The sequence below is a fragment of the Anarrhichthys ocellatus genome, unplaced genomic scaffold (genome assembly GCF_004355925.1).
Source record: "Anarrhichthys ocellatus isolate YVR2014 unplaced genomic scaffold, GSC_Weel_1.0 scaffold22, whole genome shotgun sequence".
NCBI classification, from domain to species: domain Eukaryota; kingdom Metazoa; phylum Chordata; class Actinopteri; order Perciformes; family Anarhichadidae; genus Anarrhichthys; species Anarrhichthys ocellatus.
The window spans coordinates 4,022,500-4,040,366 of record NW_022280052.1 but is presented as its reverse complement, the minus strand read 5'-3'; the positions used below and the strand labels follow the sequence as shown (position 1 = coordinate 4,040,366).

The following is a 17,867-nucleotide window of genomic DNA, read 5'->3' as shown; positions in this document are numbered from 1 at the left end:
GGCAGTGAGCTATGCAAGGCTGCAGGCCTGACCATCAACATCAATTTGGGGCTCAGTGTCTTACCCGAGGAGGTGTTTTTTCACACTTTGGTGACATCACATCTGATTTTTCATGCATTTTTCATGCAAAAAACAACCAAATTTACAATTCTTCAATTTACCCAGAAGTTAAATTCTGGGTCCGCCGGACACTTCATTGAACACAGTTGGTATTGTTTGCAGATGTGAAGTTGGTGTTTACTGGTAAACTAAAAAGTTATCTCCCCTAGACTGTCCCGTCTCTTCGTGGACGCCCAGGCTGTTCTGTCCTACAGTGGAAACCGGAGATTCTCCGGCTTTCAGGACCTGATGGAGAGTGTCCGAAGGCTGGGAGAGAGACCTGGAGCCTGGCCAGGTACACCACAGCTAGTTTGAGTCTCCTTTAGCACCGAGCTGAAGGGATTTCTTGACATTGTGACACTTAAACACATTGGTTGTTTACAAATCCTGGGCGGGCACTACTTGCTATGATGTCAAACAGATATAATTATATAAACCAGTAATGACTGAGTTAAAAAATGTTGGCAGGCAAAACACACAAAAGGTGGATACGCGTATAAAATGTCAAATTATATCTTCACGGTTGCTCTCCAAGAATCATGAATGAATTATGTATATGGAGAAACCTAATAGAGCCTTGGCTTTTGTCAGTGAAGTTGTAGTGTGGTTTAAACAAGGTCAGTGTGTGGTAAAGTCCAAGAAGACAACATCACCTCTTTGAATCAGTGACTGCAACCAAATGAACTCTTCAAATCAAATGTCAGTACGAATGAAAAAGCTTTCTAGTTTTTGAATAACTTAACAAACGTCTTTCTTTATTAAACAGAAAACTAACAGGCATTCAAAGAAATAAATGTAATTGATAGCAGGATGAAGTCCCTGCAAGCCATCAAAACAATAAAAGCATTGAATTAATTCAGCTCTGTTCCCAGACTGAGAGCTTCCAGGAGCAGCCAGGAGCTGATCTGAATGAATGGCTTTAAACAGGTGTCGAGTTACCGGATGAATGTGTCCATTTACTGCTGTTGTGAAGCAGCACAGAGTGGCCGTTTTGCCTCTCTGCTGTGGGCAGATCAAGTTACATGACTACCCCAGACAAACAACTGGATGAATGAAAGCAGGTTCTTCAGTGGGTTAGTCCCACACTACCACCTACTAGACGCCCACAATCCTCACCCACTGATACTGTAAAGAACGTGGGTACTGTAAAGCAGATCTTTTTTATCCTCTAAATTGATTTATCAGGGTTACATCTTTTCAGGAGACAGAAACAATTAAAATGGTAAAGTTAAACCTCACAAGAAGGTGTGAATTGCCTGGTTGACCTTCCAAGTCCAATACAACTGTAGAATATTTCTGTCTCCAGAGCTGAGGTCCATTTCATTTTATGAACTTTGAATTATAGCACATTAGTGGCACTGGAACATTTTTAATAATGATGGTTTGGTACCTGCCTGATTTTAAAAAAGACTAAAGCCAGCCAACCACAGGCAAACATTGTATTTTAGGTTTCAGGCAGAGATTTTAAATATGAAATGAGCAGAATAAATACGAATTTGATTATTAGATGCCACTCGTGAACTGCAAAACAACAAATGAGTCATAATCCCACAGAGCATGAACTAACCGGCAAACTGTTTTGTTTTAATGATTTATTCACAGTATAAATGGTTATTTTGGAGTGACCTTTTATTTGTAATACAGGAAAGCACCTAATGTTTGTGTTTCTGCGCCCCGTAGATGCCCCAGTAGAAGAATACCTGAGAGCCAATGAGACATTCTCCAGCTTCCTCCTGACCAATGGCAACCTGTCGTCTGTGACTGTGGACCAGCTGCTGAAGGCTCGTCTCAATTTTCAGGTGAGGTATCTGCCGAATATCCTCGGATAACAGACAGTTCATGAAAAGAAGAAGGACCCTCTTTAGCCCTCAGCATTTGGATTTTGTTAAATTGGTTAATCTGTTCTGCCCGGCTGGATCGACTAGTTTGAAGCTTCATTCATAACATTCAATACTTGCACGGTAGCCCCTGCCATTGGTGTATGAATGGGTGTGAAAAGAAACGAAAATAGCTGGAATCTATTATAATAAATGGGACAACAAATAAGGCTTTTACAGTCCAAGTTCATAATTACGATAGCTATTATAAATTGTTGAACTGATTGGCCGAGTTAAATATACGTAAATAAAGAATTGAATAACTTTAAACTTGAGACCTTACATGTGGAAGGTAAATTGTACTGAATACTTATCACAGAAAAGTTGCTTTCAGCACTGATGATAATTACAGGTAAAGAAGTTTTATGTATTATATGTTTTGAGCCTAACGATCAATGTTATCCACCCAGGTTTCCGTGGCTGGTGCTCGGATGCAGCTGAAGGACTTGGTGTGTAATGCGAGCATGTTGGGACAGTTTCTGAAGGTGGACGACGGAGAAGCCGCCATGAATGATCTTCAGACTCAGCTGTGTGACCTGCCAGCTGACGTCCTGCAGGAAGCCGAACGCCTTTTTCTCTCTCAGCTCGACTTTAGCAAGTTCTTCACGGTAGGAATCGGCTACCTTTTTGCAAAATACTATGCTCACCAGTGCAAAAATCAATGAATCCAAATACAGTCTCCTGGCTGTTTGCTGTGACTCTGAGTTACTTCTATATCTGCTGAACTACAGTAAGTACCATCAGTGAACCTGTCTGTCTGTCCTTCCTGTCAGAGAGACCGTCTGATGGCTAACGCTGGAGACCTCAGGGTCATCAGTCAGGCCGTCACCTCAGTCTCCCAGGAGCTGGCTGTCTTCATCGATGATGTAAGAACACACAACGTTTGATTTACTATGAATAAGTCAAAGTAAACAAATCGGACCATCATTAAATGGATTTTTCTTTTGTAGTTATTTTATGACTTTCATATTATGGGGTGACATTTTTGATTTAGATTTTTTACATATAATATTTCCCTCACTTTCTCACTGAATAAAATGCACAAAATTGTCTTCCAACAATAAAAAAACGTCATCTTTTCATATCTCTTTTCTCCCTTCATTTCTACCCTCTTCTTTCTTTCCATGCTTCTCCAAATCCTGCGTCTTTACGTCTCTGTCTTCCTTCAGTTCTCCTCTCTGTCCAGCTTTGCGGACATGAGCACGGCTCTTCGTCTTCTGTCTCCAGAAAATCGCTCGGCGTTGCCCAGGGAGAGCTTTCGTGCTTTTTCGAGGATCATGTGCGGCCACCCTGAGGTTGGCGGTGAGCGCATCCCATCACTGAACTGGTATGAGGACAATGACATCAAGTCCTTCTTAGGAAATAATGGCACTGAAGAAACAGACCCGGACCGTGACAACAACACCAGTAAGGGGCTTCGATATGATTAGAAACGTGTTCTGCCGTGTTCTGCTTCCTTTAGTTTATTGTTTTCTTTTTACCCTAGCAACTGCTCCTCTTTTCAGTTGATTTGCATATTGCAATGTATCATAAATATATAGAAAACCAGGTTTCTCATGGTCTGATCCATTTGTGATCTTTAAGATCCATAGCGACACCAAAAATTAACAGCACAAAAGTGTTCTGAGTTCAACAAGTTGTTTTGGTCTGACATCTGTCTTATTTGTGCTTTCCTCCATGCAGCTCCTTTCTGTAAAAGTTTGATCCACGGTCTTGAGTCAAACCCTCTGTCTCGCATTGTGTGGAGAGGAATAAAACCTCTGTTTATTGGAAAACTGCTGTACACACCAGACACTCCAGCAGTCCAACAAGTCATGAAAGAGGTACAGAGAGTCAAACATCAGGGAGTCCATCCAAGGATTGTAAAACATATAACTGATGGCTGTTTGTCTGCTAAACTGGTTGATATCACCAACAAGTCCTTTAGGTGTTTGCTGAAAATTGTTATATTTTTACCATTGACAGAATCGACTTAAGTGGAAGACATGTTTCTGTTCTGTCACTTTATGTAACGAAAATATGTCTTATTGGCATTTAAAGCATTTCTTGCTAAAAGCAATGAATATCTCGAGTTATGGGCACATGCATTAGGCTACTGAGCCTTACAACATTTAAAATGCCCTTGTTCTGAGATATCCAGGTGGCTCAGCCAGACGCGTAACTGTTGTAAGCTAACTATAGCCGAAGCAAATCTAACCATCAAAGCTAACTATTATTTGTGTCTGCTGAAGGTGAACAAAACTTTCGAGGACATGCAGATCCTCCAGGAGCTGAATGCAGCCTGGATGGAGGTGGGACCACGAATCAAGAATTACATGGAGAGCAGTGTGGAGATTCAGCTGCTGCAGGTCTGATTTACCAACTGCTATCTCTCTTCAGAGTGTGTTATGATGCTAAAAATATATTTTTCATATAGTGTGTGCATGTGTGACAGGATTTGCTGAAGCGGCCAGAGGTGGCAGTACTGGTCAACCTGCGCCTGGAGAACACATCGTTGACGGCCTCACGAATCGCACGTTTTCTGTCCACACCCTCGCCAGATGCCCCAAGGAATCCCAGAGCAGCGCCTACCTGGCTGGACATCTACAACGACCTCGGCCACACCATCACCACGCTCGCACAAGTCACTGAGGTTCTCATCCTTTGGCATTCTTGTTTTCTCTTCCAGCCTCAATCTGAGAATATAGATGGAAGAGATAAAAGAACGGAACAAATCATGTTTGATGGAATATGGAGCAGAAAATACAACTTTATGATACACTCATTTAACTACACTTACACCTTCTAATAAACTATAGTGAGCTAACGAGGCCAAATATTGTCCGTACATTTCATCGTGACCAGGATCTCACATCTCGTCAGACAGGGACAACACTTTTGGGCTCTTTTATATTCTTAAAAAAATGGTTAGATGGGAAAATAGTAAAGTAGTAAATTCTGAATCCTGTAAATAGTGCAAGGTTTACGTAAAGTTTAACTTCAGCTTCTCTTTCGTGTTGTTTATCATTCATATATTTTGTGTTTCCTATTATTCTCCGCAGTGTTTCTCTCTGAACAAGCTGGAGGGGGTGGAGACCGAGGGTCAGATGATTGACAGGGCTTTGGAGCTGCTGGAGGACAGGCAGTTTTGGGCGGGTGTGGTTTTCCTACTTCCTAACTCCTCGTCCCCTGACCTGCCGCCCCACGTCACCTACAAAATCCGAATGGACATTGATGATGTGACCCGGACCAACAAAATCAAGGACAGGTACTGAGGAAGAACCAAAACGTCATTCGTTTATCGTGCTGTTCTTTAACATTACGTCTATAGAACTTTTTCATTGGAAGTAATGTGACTATACCTTTTCCATAACATGCTAGTCCATTGCTTAAATCATATATATACTTGACTCTAAATTGCACCCATGTCAATAGGTTAGGTTTGAAAAAAAAACTGCATGTTTTGGGTGTTTTTCTCTTTAGATTTTGGGATCCTGGTCCAGCAGCCGACCCCTTTAATGATATGCGCTACATCTGGGGCGGCTTTGTGTACGTTCAGGACCTGGTGGAGAGAGCTGTGAGCCGCATGCTGACCGGAGTTCAACAAACAACCGGCATCTACATCCAGCAGATGCCCTACCCCTGCTTTGTGGATGATGCGTGAGTCGCATGCTGTTGTAAACTAATGTTTTAAGAAACTGTGCTTCACGCTGGGAACAGACCAGCACAGCCATAATCTGAGCAGCTTGTCTGGAGCAGTAGATGGATCAGTGCCTTGCTTACCTTGATGGTAGCTGTTAAAGGGAGAGAGTCACTCTTTGAAAGCCCCCATCCCCCAATTTTCTCCATTTGTGGAATCATAACAGGAATCAAGGAGTCCCCATGAATGTTGTGAGTTCACTAAACCTTTAAAAGAACAGGAAAACATGTCAGAAGTATTTTAACTGTTAAAAATTGTCCCAGATTTCGAATAACCTTTAACTACCTTCCGTTTTGGACTACAACTAGATAATTACTTTGCTTTAGCATATTAATTTCAATTTTGGTTACCATTATAACAGTTTCCTCCGAGTGCTGAACCGCTCTCTGCCACTCTTCATGACACTGGCCTGGATCTACTCGGTGGCTATGATCATCAAAGGCGTGGTGTATGAGAAGGAGGCGAGGCTGAAGGAAACAATGAGGATTATGGGTCTGGGAACGGGAACGCTGTGGCTCAGCTGGTTCATCAGCAGCATCGTTCCTTTCCTGTTCTCTGCAGGACTCCTTATTGCTCTGCTCAAGGCAAGATGACCACTCACTAACTTATTTATGTATGTATGTATGTATATATATATATGTATATATATGTATATATGTATGTATGTATCTATCTATCTATCTATCTATCTCTGGTTGTACATGATCAGGAAAGAACTTAAAGCTGTAAATATAAATTATTGATAGTCTGTGGTCAGATTTCTAGATGTAATGAGAGGACTGATGGTAAAGTGGAAAATAATCAGGTGTCCAGTAGTTTTATTGTGATGTTCAATGTCAGGCTTTCCTTTATTTGAAACCTTTGTTTCCATAATCACTGTTTCACACATATGTCTAATAGGATAAAGGGATTGGTGGTCGGTTGGTGGAGGCATACAACAAACAGCAAGGCCGTAATTCTAGTTTGTCTTGTTTCCAGTGGGGGGACATCCTGCCGTACAGCGACCCAACTGTTGTGTTTTTCTTCCTGACGGCGTTTGCCACCGCCACCATCATGCAGTGTTTTCTCATCAGTACATTCTTCTCTAAAGCCAACCTGGCTGCTGCATGTGGAGGGCTGATCTACTTCGGGCTTTACCTGCCATACGTACTGTGTGTCGCTTGGAGAGACCGCCTCACCACCACCTACAGAGTCCTAGCTGTGAGTGAAGTAGTAATTGGTCCAATCGGAAAATTTCTCTCCACAATTCTAGAAAAATTAGTTCTAGTTGTACAAAAATGTATGATTACATATAATAGTTTTTTTTTAAGCAGAAGTAGCAAGACTTAATGTATGGATTGAATTGGAATATTAACCATTACATTCAATGTATCTAATTCATTAAATGTAACTGAGCTTCAACACCCAAAAGTATCGCAGCATTTGGTCAAGTGTCCTTGTTCCTCTTTTCTTCAGAGTTTCCTGTCTCCTGTGGCCTTTGGCTTTGGCTGTGAGTATTTCTCTCAGTACGAAGAGCAAGGCGTGGGCATCCAGTGGAACAACGTCCACTCCAGTCCTGTGGAAGGAGACGCATACAGCTTCACTACCTCTATAGTCATACTTTATGTGGACGCCTTCATCTATGCTACCGCAGCCTGGTACATCGAAGCAGTGTTTCCTGGTACGATGATTGGGACTATATCTGCATAGAAACAATTTGGCATTATAGCGTGTAATTTGTTTTGTGTTGAGTAAATGGGTTAGGATTAATAGCTGTTGTGAATGTAGGCTGACCACATTCTTCCGTCTCTGACAAAAGGGCAAATTACAAACTTTTAAAATTGTGTTAGACTTGTGTTTTAGTTTTCGACAGGACTAGAGATCCTAGTTTGAAGACATAATTTAATTTAGAGAAAAAGCTTAAAAGCTACTTAAGTGACTCTGGTTTAACTGATTCTTTCATCAAAATGCAGTTATGAAGTTATAATCCTGAATTTGTTAATATGTATGTGTTTTACACCAGGTGAATATGGGATCCCCAGGCCCTGGTACTTCATCTTCCAGATCAACTACTGGGGTGGAGTTCCTCTGGAGGCAGGCATGCCGATCCCCCCCGCACCTACTGAACAGAATGATGGTACAAAGCTCTCGAAGCTGCTGCACATCAGCAGCTGTTTCTGTTTTTCTGTCAGTCATCTAAAAGTAAAATGATGGCTACGTTTGGCTTTCTTTGTCTGAACCACATTGGAAAAGTATTTTTACAGGCCATCAGTTTGTAAATGGAAGTCATATCACTAAGAGGTACGTTGCTTATTGGACAGAGTTCTAGTAGTCTGTCATTTTGAAAGTTGTCTGCAGTCATCTCCTCTGGTTTTAATACAAGTTAAAAGTCTATGCTGGTTGTTTTGTGTTATGTTTAAGCCAATAAACTCAAAGTCAAGTTAATGACAATAAGCCCATTAACTACAAGGGTTAAGAGTACAAGGAGACTGAAGCTGAGAATGATCATCAGTCCAGACTTCAAATTGTTTCTGTTCTCTGTGTAGCTGCATCTGGCCTGTGCTGTCCATAATCCCTTTCATTTTGAACTTGTGTCCTCTAGTGAAGTGAGAGGAGTTATGTTCTCGGAAAAATATATTCTGTAAAATGTATTGTGACCCTTTGGCTGATGACTTCTGCTCACACACAACACTTTTATTATCAATTATAAATCACTGTAAGAGTAGAATTGACGCTAGATAATTAGCCATTGTAACTCCCCCACATTTATATGTATTTAATGGTGCATTGTCCCTTTATAAATACACACAATTATTTTCTGTCATCAGATCTCATTGAACCAGAACCCACTGACCTGATCCTGGGTGTGAATATCAGAAACCTGGTGAAAATATACAAGACGGGAGCCAAACTGGCCGTGAATCACCTCAACCTGAAGTTCTACGAGGGGCAGATCACCTCTTTCCTCGGCCACAACGGAGCCGGCAAAACCACCACCATGTAAGAAGCAGGCCTGATGAATAACGGTCGATCACAGTGAGCACTAATGTGTAATATCATTATGTGTCTGAGGGCTGTTTAGAATTACATTTTTTACAAGGATTTGATGCAGAATTAATCACTTTGGTTGGGTAAAAGTTCAGGGGATGTGATGTTTGCCTTTTGTCATCTAATTTATTGTAATGTTTTTGGTTTGTAAAGGATAATAACAGTGAAAACATTTAGTTACTATGCCAGCATCAGCACACATATGGTCACAGGAAAAGTCTGTGAAAGATAAGAGATTTGTATCTAATTTAAAGTGGAAGATGTGCTTCAACAAAGTATTTATTCTAATGTGTCTGATGTTTGTCAGATCTGTCCTGACTGGCCTGTTTCCACCGACCTCGGGCACTGTGTACATTAAGGGGCTGGACATCCGTCATGACATGGACATCATCCGGAGGACACTGGGAGTTTGTCCACAACACAACGTCCTGTTTGACATGTAAGGCTCGTCTTTCTAACGTCACTAAAAACTAGTAACAAGCTGTCATTGTTTTTAACTTACTATGGTTAGGTTTGATAGATTACAGAAATCCCACTGAAAGATTTCATACACCAAGCCTCTTTTGAGTGTCTTCATGATTGATTTTATTATTGGTGATTACCAATTTTATGAAATCAGTTTCTAGGAAATAAATGATTGTTCTGAAAACGGTCGATTATCTGTTAGGCCTGGAATTCACCAGAAATCACGGTTCATATTTCCTCTCTGCGTCTATCTCTCTCACAGACTAACAGTGGAGGAGCATGTGTGGTTCTATGGGTGTCTGAAGGGTTTGTCTGAAACAGAGGTGAAAGCTGAGCTCGACACTCTGCTGGAAGATGTCGGCCTGCTGCACAAACGACATGAACAGACCAAAAACCTCTCTGGTAAACTTGCTTGTTTGATTTCCGTATGAAAACATGACTTGTGTATGTTTTGTAGAAGGGGATGTCAACTTTGTCTTTTCCCTGTTTCTCTGTCAGGTGGCATGCAGAGAAAGCTGTCTGTGGCAATAGCGTTTGTTGGAGGCTCTAAGGTGGTTGTTCTGGATGAACCCACAGCCGGGGTTGATCCATACTCGCGCAGAGGGATCTGGGATCTACTGCTCAAATATCGCAAAGGTGAAAAATAAACCCCACCTAAACCTGAAAAAAGACCAACATGAGAGACCTGTAAAAGATACAGATGACAAGTGAAAGAAATAGTCAATATGTGTCTGTTATGTCTTTCTCCATCAGACCGGACCATCATCCTGTCTACCCACTACATGGACGAGGCAGAGCTGCTAGGTGACCGGATCGCCATCATCTCCCAGGGGAAGCTGTGCTGCTATGGCTCACCGCTCTTCCTGAAATCCCGCCTTGGATCTGGCTACTACCTCACTGTGGTAAAGAGGGAGGGACTGGACACCAGCACTCCCAGCAGCACCAGTATCTGCACCAGCACCAGCATCAGCACCAACAAGCTGCCTGCTCTCAAGGTCTATTGTTTGTTTTCTTCTTTCAACTTTAATTATCCTGGACAATTAACATATGCATGCTTTACACGTCCTCCAAATGTCCATTCTTAAAATCAAAAATGATGACGAAAAAAATAATAGTTTAGTGTTGATCTCAGTCTTGGAAAAATGAAGTTCAGTAACTTAGATGGGGTTATAACAACAGGGCAGGAGTGAAACAAAGACGAAAGTAAACTCATCTTTGTGTTTCAGGACAATGAGTCATCCATGAGTGAAGACACCGGCCTGGGAAGTGATGAGAGTAGCTCATGTGAGTGTTTCACTGCTGTATGGCCTCTACAGTTCCCTGAGGTGGTTCAATGATAGTTAAGTGCAGTGCTACGGTCTTACTAATTGCATCATCTTTTTTCTCTCATCATTGTCTTCACTGCAGACATTGCGGCGTTGCTCTGCCTGGCACAGCACCACATCCCGGGTGCGAGGCTGGTGGAGGAGTCGGGGCACGAGGCGGTGTTCAACTTGCCGCAGACTGCAGCCAAGGACAGCAGCCTGGGCGTCTTCCTGTCCGAACTGGATCAGAGGCTGACCGAGCTGGGCATCAGCAGCTACGGCCTGTCTGACAGCACACTGGAAGAGGTGAGACATTTACATTGTTTTTGATGGATAAATAAATAAGCTACTTGATCCACTTCTACTGACCTCACTATGCATGTAGCTTCACAGCTATGGAGCCAGCTAAACACACTAATAAAGGCTGAAGACAGCAGTTGGCTGTGAAAGTTTCCCTGGAAGCAATTGTGAAACTGTGAAAAGGATGTTGGATAACGCATAACTAATTCAATAATAGTGATTATAAATCAGAAAAACATGATAAACTATAGACAAATGGTATTGATAGACTAACAAGAAAAATTGATTCGCAAAAATCTAGACTAAATGGTAATTTAATTACATTTTCCCTGAGAGTAAAAGTAAACTGAGTAAATAAGATGCACAGCAATTAGTCCAACAGATACTTAAAATGTTGTGTTAGCAACACCTTCGCCTCAGACAGCACTTGTAGTAATAGTGACTAGCTTGATTAGCAGTAAACCGATCACATACGAAATACATTAACATATCAGATTTTTTTTATTGAGTCAAAGTTAAACATCAAACACACAACAATCAGCCTGCATTGCCCAGACACACTTGACTACTAACCGTACCTGGTTTTATGTGTGTAAGTGTGTGCGTGTGCATGCAGAAGATTAACCATGCTTTATCTGAAGGGTGGGATATTTGTGGAGCAGCCATGGTCTTAATGGGTTTACTGTTAGCATGAGATTAGCAGATTAGCACTGATAGCGGAGTCTGATAGGTTTACTCGGTCTCAGGCACTCACCCTCTGCACCGCTGACCTCTGTTACTTTCCCTTGATGCTTTTTTACTGACACCTACTGTCTGCAGCTTCAGCTGTAAGGGCCCGACGATCATTTTCAAAGCAGTTCTTCATCGAAAAAGTGAACATCTTTTGTTTTCATACCTAAGAAAACTACTAGCAGCTTAAACAAGTTAAAATGAATGTCTCAGTTAACTTAAAGCTGCATCAGGTGAGAGTTGTCACAGCCATATTGGGCTGCAACAGATAGAATGTGTCCATTAAGACCTTTTAGATTCACCCTGTGGTCACAACTAAAATTATCCACCCACTAGAAGAGCACCGTGTTGCGTTTGTGAGCAGGAGTTTCATTTTTTTTCATGGTCATTCTGTTCACTTTCAGATCTTTTTGCGAGTGGCAGAGGAAACTGGTGTGGATGCTGAACCAGAGCTGCACGCCGGATCTCCCAGCAGGCAGCAGCCATCAGCTGGGCAGAGGGTTGAGAGACAAGATGTTGAAGAACCAGAGACAGGTAAGCACAAACACTTGCAGACACATGGCTTTGTGTACATACCACACAGTGTTTCCATGTACAGTCAGTCTGCTGTTTCATCTCCAACTGTGATTATTTGTTGCCATAATGCTGCCAGGAAGGAAAAGGCTTCGAAAGCAAGGTACCTTTAGATCATCCTGTACTGAAATATATATATATATATATATATATATATATATATATATCGAATAAACTGAATTTTCCTCACTCTCTACCTTTAACTGAGCTGACAAATAAGAGAGATTTAACTGTTTGTGGGTTCATGAAAGCTGACATGTTCGCCAACATTTCTGCACTGAATTTGTTTGTTTCCAATAACTTTAAATTCAAATTCAAAATTTGTTGTTGTCATGTTTCTACTGTAGTTTTCTGTGGCTCTGATCTGACAAGAGTCTCAAAGGTCAACAGCACTGACAGAAGTCCATGTATTTATCAGCCCAATATATTGGTGTGCTCTCACACTGTGCTTTTCCTGCTTGCAGAACCTCAGGAAACAGACCTGCTGAGTGGAGATGGCCGAGGTGGGGTACCCCTGACTGGCTGGTGGCTGACCTGGCAGCAGCTGAGGGCTCTCTTCATCAAACGCTGGCTTTATGCTCGAAGGAGCCGCAGGGGCTTCTTCGCTCAGGTGATGAAAACTTTTGACAGCAGCTGTTTGAGAGCACACAAAACAAACGCTGTCCCCTCTCTGGGAGTTAGTTGATTGATTAGTTGTTCGAGGCTTTTTAAAAAATATAGTCAACGGTTTATTTCATGGTGTAAGTCATTTTTTAGAATCAGACAATCAGTAAGTTGTTCTTAAGTTTTTCAGCTGAAGGTTGATTTGTGCTTCAGATTCTCCTGCCTGCTATGTTCGTGCTGGTCGCTCTGCTCTTCAGCCTCATCGTACCTCCGTTTGGGAAGTATCCCGCCCTGCAGCTGCAGCCCTGGATGTACGGAGAACAGTACACGTTCTTCAGGTAGGCCTCCACCCAAACATTCACCATTACCTAAGTCACCGCAGAAAAGATTTTTAATCGGTTTCTTCAGCCGTGAATTGGTCAGTTGGTTTGGTCTACTCCTGGTCATAAACTGGTCTTGCTTTTCACATGATGACTTGTTATTGTTAGTTTTGACAAGCGTCCCTGCCGCTGTTTATTTTATTTACAGCAATGATGTACCTGGGAACCCGGCCATGGAGAACCTGCTGGAAGCTCTGCTGGACCAGCCAGGTTTTGGTACCAAGTGCATGGAGAAAGAGGAGGAAGACAACAGCACGTAAGACAACCCGTGTGAATACAACAATGTGTCGCAGCAGTATCAGAAGAAACTTAATGAAACAGTAATGAAGGTAGTGGGAGAAATGGTCCTAAGACATCAAGATCTTACACATTCTACGAAGAAAACGTGATTTTAAAAAAAATCAGTTTTCTACAAATGGGAGATAAAATAGACATTACATACCTTTCTTACATAAAGATTACTGTGTAGGGTTAAAGTAAAAGTGATGCACCTGGAAGTTCGGTCTTTTGATTGGGTGTATTAAGCAATCTATGACGTCTACTGGCACTCAATAGAAATTGTAACATCAGTTGTAAGCTCTATCTCTGGAAACACACATTTCTGGCTTTGGGGAAATCTGTTTACCCTTTACATTTGTTGTGGTTGTTTGATGTACTTTATTTTGAACACTTCATTCAGGCAACATTTCAATGCTTAAACCACAAACCTCTACTCCATGTTCATTCCCTGTTCTCCCTGCAGGAGTCCTCAGTGTGAAGGCGTGCGGGGTGGCCGGTTCATGCGACCACAGGTCTCCTACTCCACCTGGCAATTGTTCAGCAGAGGCAACTGGAGCAGAGACGCACCGTCTCCTGACTGTCAGTGTAGCACAGAGGACGTACGCCGGATGCTCCCCGACTGCCCGAATGGTGCCGGTGGACTGCCGCCTCCACAGGTCAGTGTGGTGTCAGGGGCAAGACCGACTTATTAGCATAATCCAGTGTTGATTGATTCGACTTTGATCTCTGTTCATTTAAAATGTATTTGTTATCTTTTAGATTAAGAGGGTGACTGGAGACGTCCTCCAAAATCTGTCAAGTTATAACATCTCTGATTACCTGGTGAAAACCTACTCTCAGATTCTCAAGAAAAGGTACTTCATTAAACATTAATAACACATTACTATTTGGTATTTCATTTCATTCTGTTACACCATTGCTTTTCCTTCTCGGTGGAGTTTGGAACTTTAGGTTTAAAAAAACTGTAGCATCCATCTTTGATGTCAGTGATTTGGTCCTTTTATTGTTTATTTATTTGTAGCCTACATACCATATGACTCTCAACCTTATTGTTTTATATTGAAGCTGTCAATAGCTGATTTTATTTTTTAGGAGACAACATGCAATGTAAAAAGCATTCAGACCATCATGTGATACACATATTGTCCCCAAAAAGTGTAATTTTAGAGTGAATGCCAACATATTTTGGATATGGAAAGACTCTGTTGTTAGAACACTGATTTCCCTGTTTGTGTTTCCTTTGAAGAATATCCTTCACACACTAACTATTTTCTCTCTGTGTTATAAACAGCCTAAAAACCAAGAAGTGGGTGAATGAATTCAGGTAAGCTGCTGGTTTGAAACTTAATTTTGAAGGCACAATATCTGCGGTACTTATAGCCGTAGAATGGCTTGTAGACTTGCTTAAACATAATTCTTCTCATGGACTGACTGAAAACAAACTCTTATACTAACAGATACGGAGGTTTCTCTCTCGGGGGCAGCGCCACTCAGACGTTATCTCAGGTCCACCGTGTCCAAGACTCCATCGTGGCCATCAGGACTCATTATCAAGTTCAGCAGGTATAAACAAGGTTCCAAGCATGTTTAACTGAAACTGCTGTTTTTCTGAATGTTCATGTTTTCTGATGTTCTTTGATTCATCACAGAACAGTTCGCTGGATCATCTGCTAAACAGACTGCCGGATTTTCTAGGAGGACTGAACAGTCAAAACAATGTCAAGGTAAATGTGTGTCGGTTTATCCGTCTTCTCTCCTCCTCTTCTGTGGCCTTTCTCTGTGGTCTTTCAAGGAAGAATCAAGCACTTAAAAGCATTTCTCTCGTTGCTGTACTCAGGTGTGGTACAACAACAAAGGGTGGCATGCCATGGTGTCATTTGTCAACGTGATGAACAACGGCCTGCTGAGAGCGAGTCTGCCACCAGGTCCAGAGAGGAAAAGACACGGCATCACTGCCTACAACCACCCGCTCAACCTCACCAAGGAGCAACTCACAGAAATGGCCATGTTAGTTCACTGCTGTGGAGTTTTAAGGGTTGATGTTGGTGGAGTTGGTTTCTTGTGCTTGTTATATTACCACACTTTTTCTCAAGAGTTAAATTCAGCTTAGTCGGAAGTAAAACAGGAAGTGTGAGTTGTGTAACATCAATGTGTGTATGTTGATATGTGTTTTTCTGGTTCCTCTGTCAGGATGACCACATCAGTAGATGTTCTGGTTTCCATCTGCGTGATCTTTGCCATGTCCTTTGTGCCGGCTAGCTTCGTCCTTTTTCTGATTGAGGAGCGAGTCAGCAAAGCCAAACACCTTCAGTTTGTCAGCGGGGTAAAACCGATCCTTTACTGGCTGGCCAACTTCACCTGGGACATGGTCAGTGCTCAAGAGGAAGGAGACATTTTGCTTACTCTTATCAGCCACAAGTCCCTTAATTGTTATATTGTGAGGTTTTCACAATTTGACAACAATCTCACTCTTTAATAATTGTGTTTAGTAATTCTTTATCATATTTGGTGGGATTTCCTCTTCAGAGATATAATACTGCATGCAGTATTATAGCAGAGGAGGGGGCAACATTTACTGGAATAGATGAATTGTGTCAGTGATGTTGTAATTCCTACAGTTTGCCAGTTGAGGTTGACAAGATCAAAAGAGTTGCTTCTTCAACAGAACAAAATCTTTCCACCTACATTGTATTCAGATCATATCATTTTACTCTCAAAATAAGAGTAACAAAAATCTCGAAAAGTAATATAAATAATCATCATATAATTACATGAGATAATCTAATTTAAATTCTGCTTTGTACCTTATCAACCTTGTACAAAAGCTAAGGCTGTGTTCAGATACACAACAGCACTGCATGAACAAATGCAGCCACCTCATTCATTTCAATGATGACACTGTATTTCTACAGCAGAATGCAGAAGGCTCCGTCTTAAAAGTTTAACCTGGCGCAACTTTTGTTGCAACGAAATTCAACATCATCTTGCCCCATTGCATCTTCCCCTGCATTTTTGGAGCTTAAAATCTTAACCTCGACTCTGTAAGGACTGTCATGCACCAATGGTGTAATTCTCGCCTTACTTCTCCAGTCAATAATCTGCATTAGATGATTCTCAATAGACAAATATTATTCACTGGATAAAAAGACTTTCTCTTCTTCTAAAATGTCATCTTGTCAGTTGAACTACACAGTCCCAGCCACCATGGTGGTGCTGATCTTCATCTGCTTCCAGCAGCAGTCGTACGTCTCGGAGACCAACCTGCCTGCTCTCGTCCTGCTCCTCCTCCTCTACGGGTACGTTCAGACTCCACTGACATCTGTCCTCGTTGCTACACTACTAAAATCCTGCATCATCAAATCTGACTGGACTGAATGATCAGAGTGACTCGTGTCTGTTTCCGTGCTTTCTTACCAGCATGTTGAACTTTATTGGTATCGAGTACATCCTGAGTACTTCAGACAACATGAGCCTGAATCTTAACTGTGACCTTTTTCCTTTATTCATCTTTTTACTCCATACATAACTACAAAGGTAAACGGGTTTAGAGCAGTGATCTTTAAATTGTATCATTAGTCACAGTATGATTTCTAATATGGAATTAAATAGACCCCGATACCAAAGTCTCTATTTCCCTAGTTGGATCATAGTCTGTAACAAAAGTAATGACTCATCATTCTTTTTAGGTGGTCCATCACCCCTCTGATGTACCCAGCGTCCTTTCTGTTCACCGTCCCAAGCACAGCCTATGTAGTCCTGACCTCCATCAACCTCTTCATCGGAATCAACGGCAGCATCGCCACCTTTGTCCTGGAGCTGTTTGTTGACGAGGTACAAAGCGCAGCAGTCTGCAAGGGCAATGCGACAAATAAAACTATTTAGTGCTCTTTTAATCACGATTTGTGGGATTTCTTTTTTCAGCATTTGAACGAGGTGAACAGGATCCTGAAGAAGGTGTTTCTCATCTTCCCTCATTTCTGCTTGGGACGAGGACTCATCGACATGGCCAAAAACCAGGCCATGGCAGACGCTTTCCAAAGACTGGGTACCGATATGTCCACCTTTAAATATCTAAAAGTCTATTCAGTATTTCAAAGATGAAAATGACTTTAACCCAAGACACTTTCGACTCATTGTTGTGGTGATTGTGCACTGTAGTTTGAATATACAGTAAATTGTATATTATTGTTTTGCTAAACCCTTTTACATAGACTTTTGTTTCCATCCTATGGGGCATTATTGCCTGCATACTTTTAACTTGAACTGCTTGTTGGACTGCAGCAAACACACAGGATGTACGATCTATAGAGATAAATGTATGTAAAGATTGTCTTTGCCGGTGGTTCTCCTCCTCCAGGCACAAAGCAGACACTGAACCCTCTTCAGTGGGACTCTGTAGGGAAGAACCTGTTTGCGATGGCAGCTGAAGGTGTTATCTTCTTCATCTTCACCATACTGCTACAGTACAAGTTCTTCATTCGCCTCAGGTACGTTTAAAACAACCCTTCAATATTTTAGGAAAATGCAGACAGATCTTTTGTTTGGAAACCGA

General features: G+C 41.8%; 1 protein-coding gene across 3 annotated transcripts in view; it reads left to right on the top strand.

Moving 5' to 3' along the window:
- Positions 1–17,867, top strand: part of abca7 (ATP-binding cassette, sub-family A (ABC1), member 7) — a 29,169-nt gene that overhangs the window by 5,057 nt on the left and 6,245 nt on the right. For 2 of the 3 annotated variants that reach the window (XM_031859402.1, XM_031859401.1), the window contains exons 5-41: positions 270–394; positions 1,780–1,898; positions 2,387–2,584; positions 2,750–2,842; positions 3,146–3,383; positions 3,660–3,799; positions 4,208–4,324; positions 4,411–4,608; positions 5,018–5,223; positions 5,439–5,615; positions 6,017–6,239; positions 6,634–6,855; positions 7,111–7,315; positions 7,658–7,771; positions 8,463–8,634; positions 8,990–9,121; positions 9,410–9,549; positions 9,646–9,783; positions 9,901–10,142; positions 10,374–10,431; positions 10,555–10,757; positions 11,885–12,014; positions 12,133–12,156; positions 12,518–12,663; positions 12,870–12,994; positions 13,185–13,292; positions 13,779–13,971; positions 14,075–14,169; positions 14,607–14,639; positions 14,773–14,878; positions 14,965–15,039; positions 15,153–15,322; positions 15,506–15,683; positions 16,496–16,611; positions 17,002–17,146; positions 17,237–17,360; positions 17,673–17,802. In XM_031859402.1, the coding sequence (XP_031715262.1) occupies positions 270–394; positions 1,780–1,898; positions 2,387–2,584; positions 2,750–2,842; positions 3,146–3,383; positions 3,660–3,799; positions 4,208–4,324; positions 4,411–4,608; positions 5,018–5,223; positions 5,439–5,615; positions 6,017–6,239; positions 6,634–6,855; positions 7,111–7,315; positions 7,658–7,771; positions 8,463–8,634; positions 8,990–9,121; positions 9,410–9,549; positions 9,646–9,783; positions 9,901–10,142; positions 10,374–10,431; positions 10,555–10,757; positions 11,885–12,014; positions 12,133–12,156; positions 12,518–12,663; positions 12,870–12,994; positions 13,185–13,292; positions 13,779–13,971; positions 14,075–14,169; positions 14,607–14,639; positions 14,773–14,878; positions 14,965–15,039; positions 15,153–15,322; positions 15,506–15,683; positions 16,496–16,611; positions 17,002–17,146; positions 17,237–17,360; positions 17,673–17,802 (5,358 nt within the window). The remainder of the gene's footprint in view (positions 1–269; positions 395–1,779; positions 1,899–2,386; positions 2,585–2,749; positions 2,843–3,145; positions 3,384–3,659; positions 3,800–4,207; positions 4,325–4,410; positions 4,609–5,017; positions 5,224–5,438; positions 5,616–6,016; positions 6,240–6,633; positions 6,856–7,110; positions 7,316–7,657; positions 7,772–8,462; positions 8,635–8,989; positions 9,122–9,409; positions 9,550–9,645; positions 9,784–9,900; positions 10,143–10,373; positions 10,432–10,554; positions 10,758–11,884; positions 12,015–12,132; positions 12,157–12,517; positions 12,664–12,869; positions 12,995–13,184; positions 13,293–13,778; positions 13,972–14,074; positions 14,170–14,606; positions 14,640–14,772; positions 14,879–14,964; positions 15,040–15,152; positions 15,323–15,505; positions 15,684–16,495; positions 16,612–17,001; positions 17,147–17,236; positions 17,361–17,672; positions 17,803–17,867) is intronic. The other variant, XM_031859403.1, reaches the window with a different exon arrangement.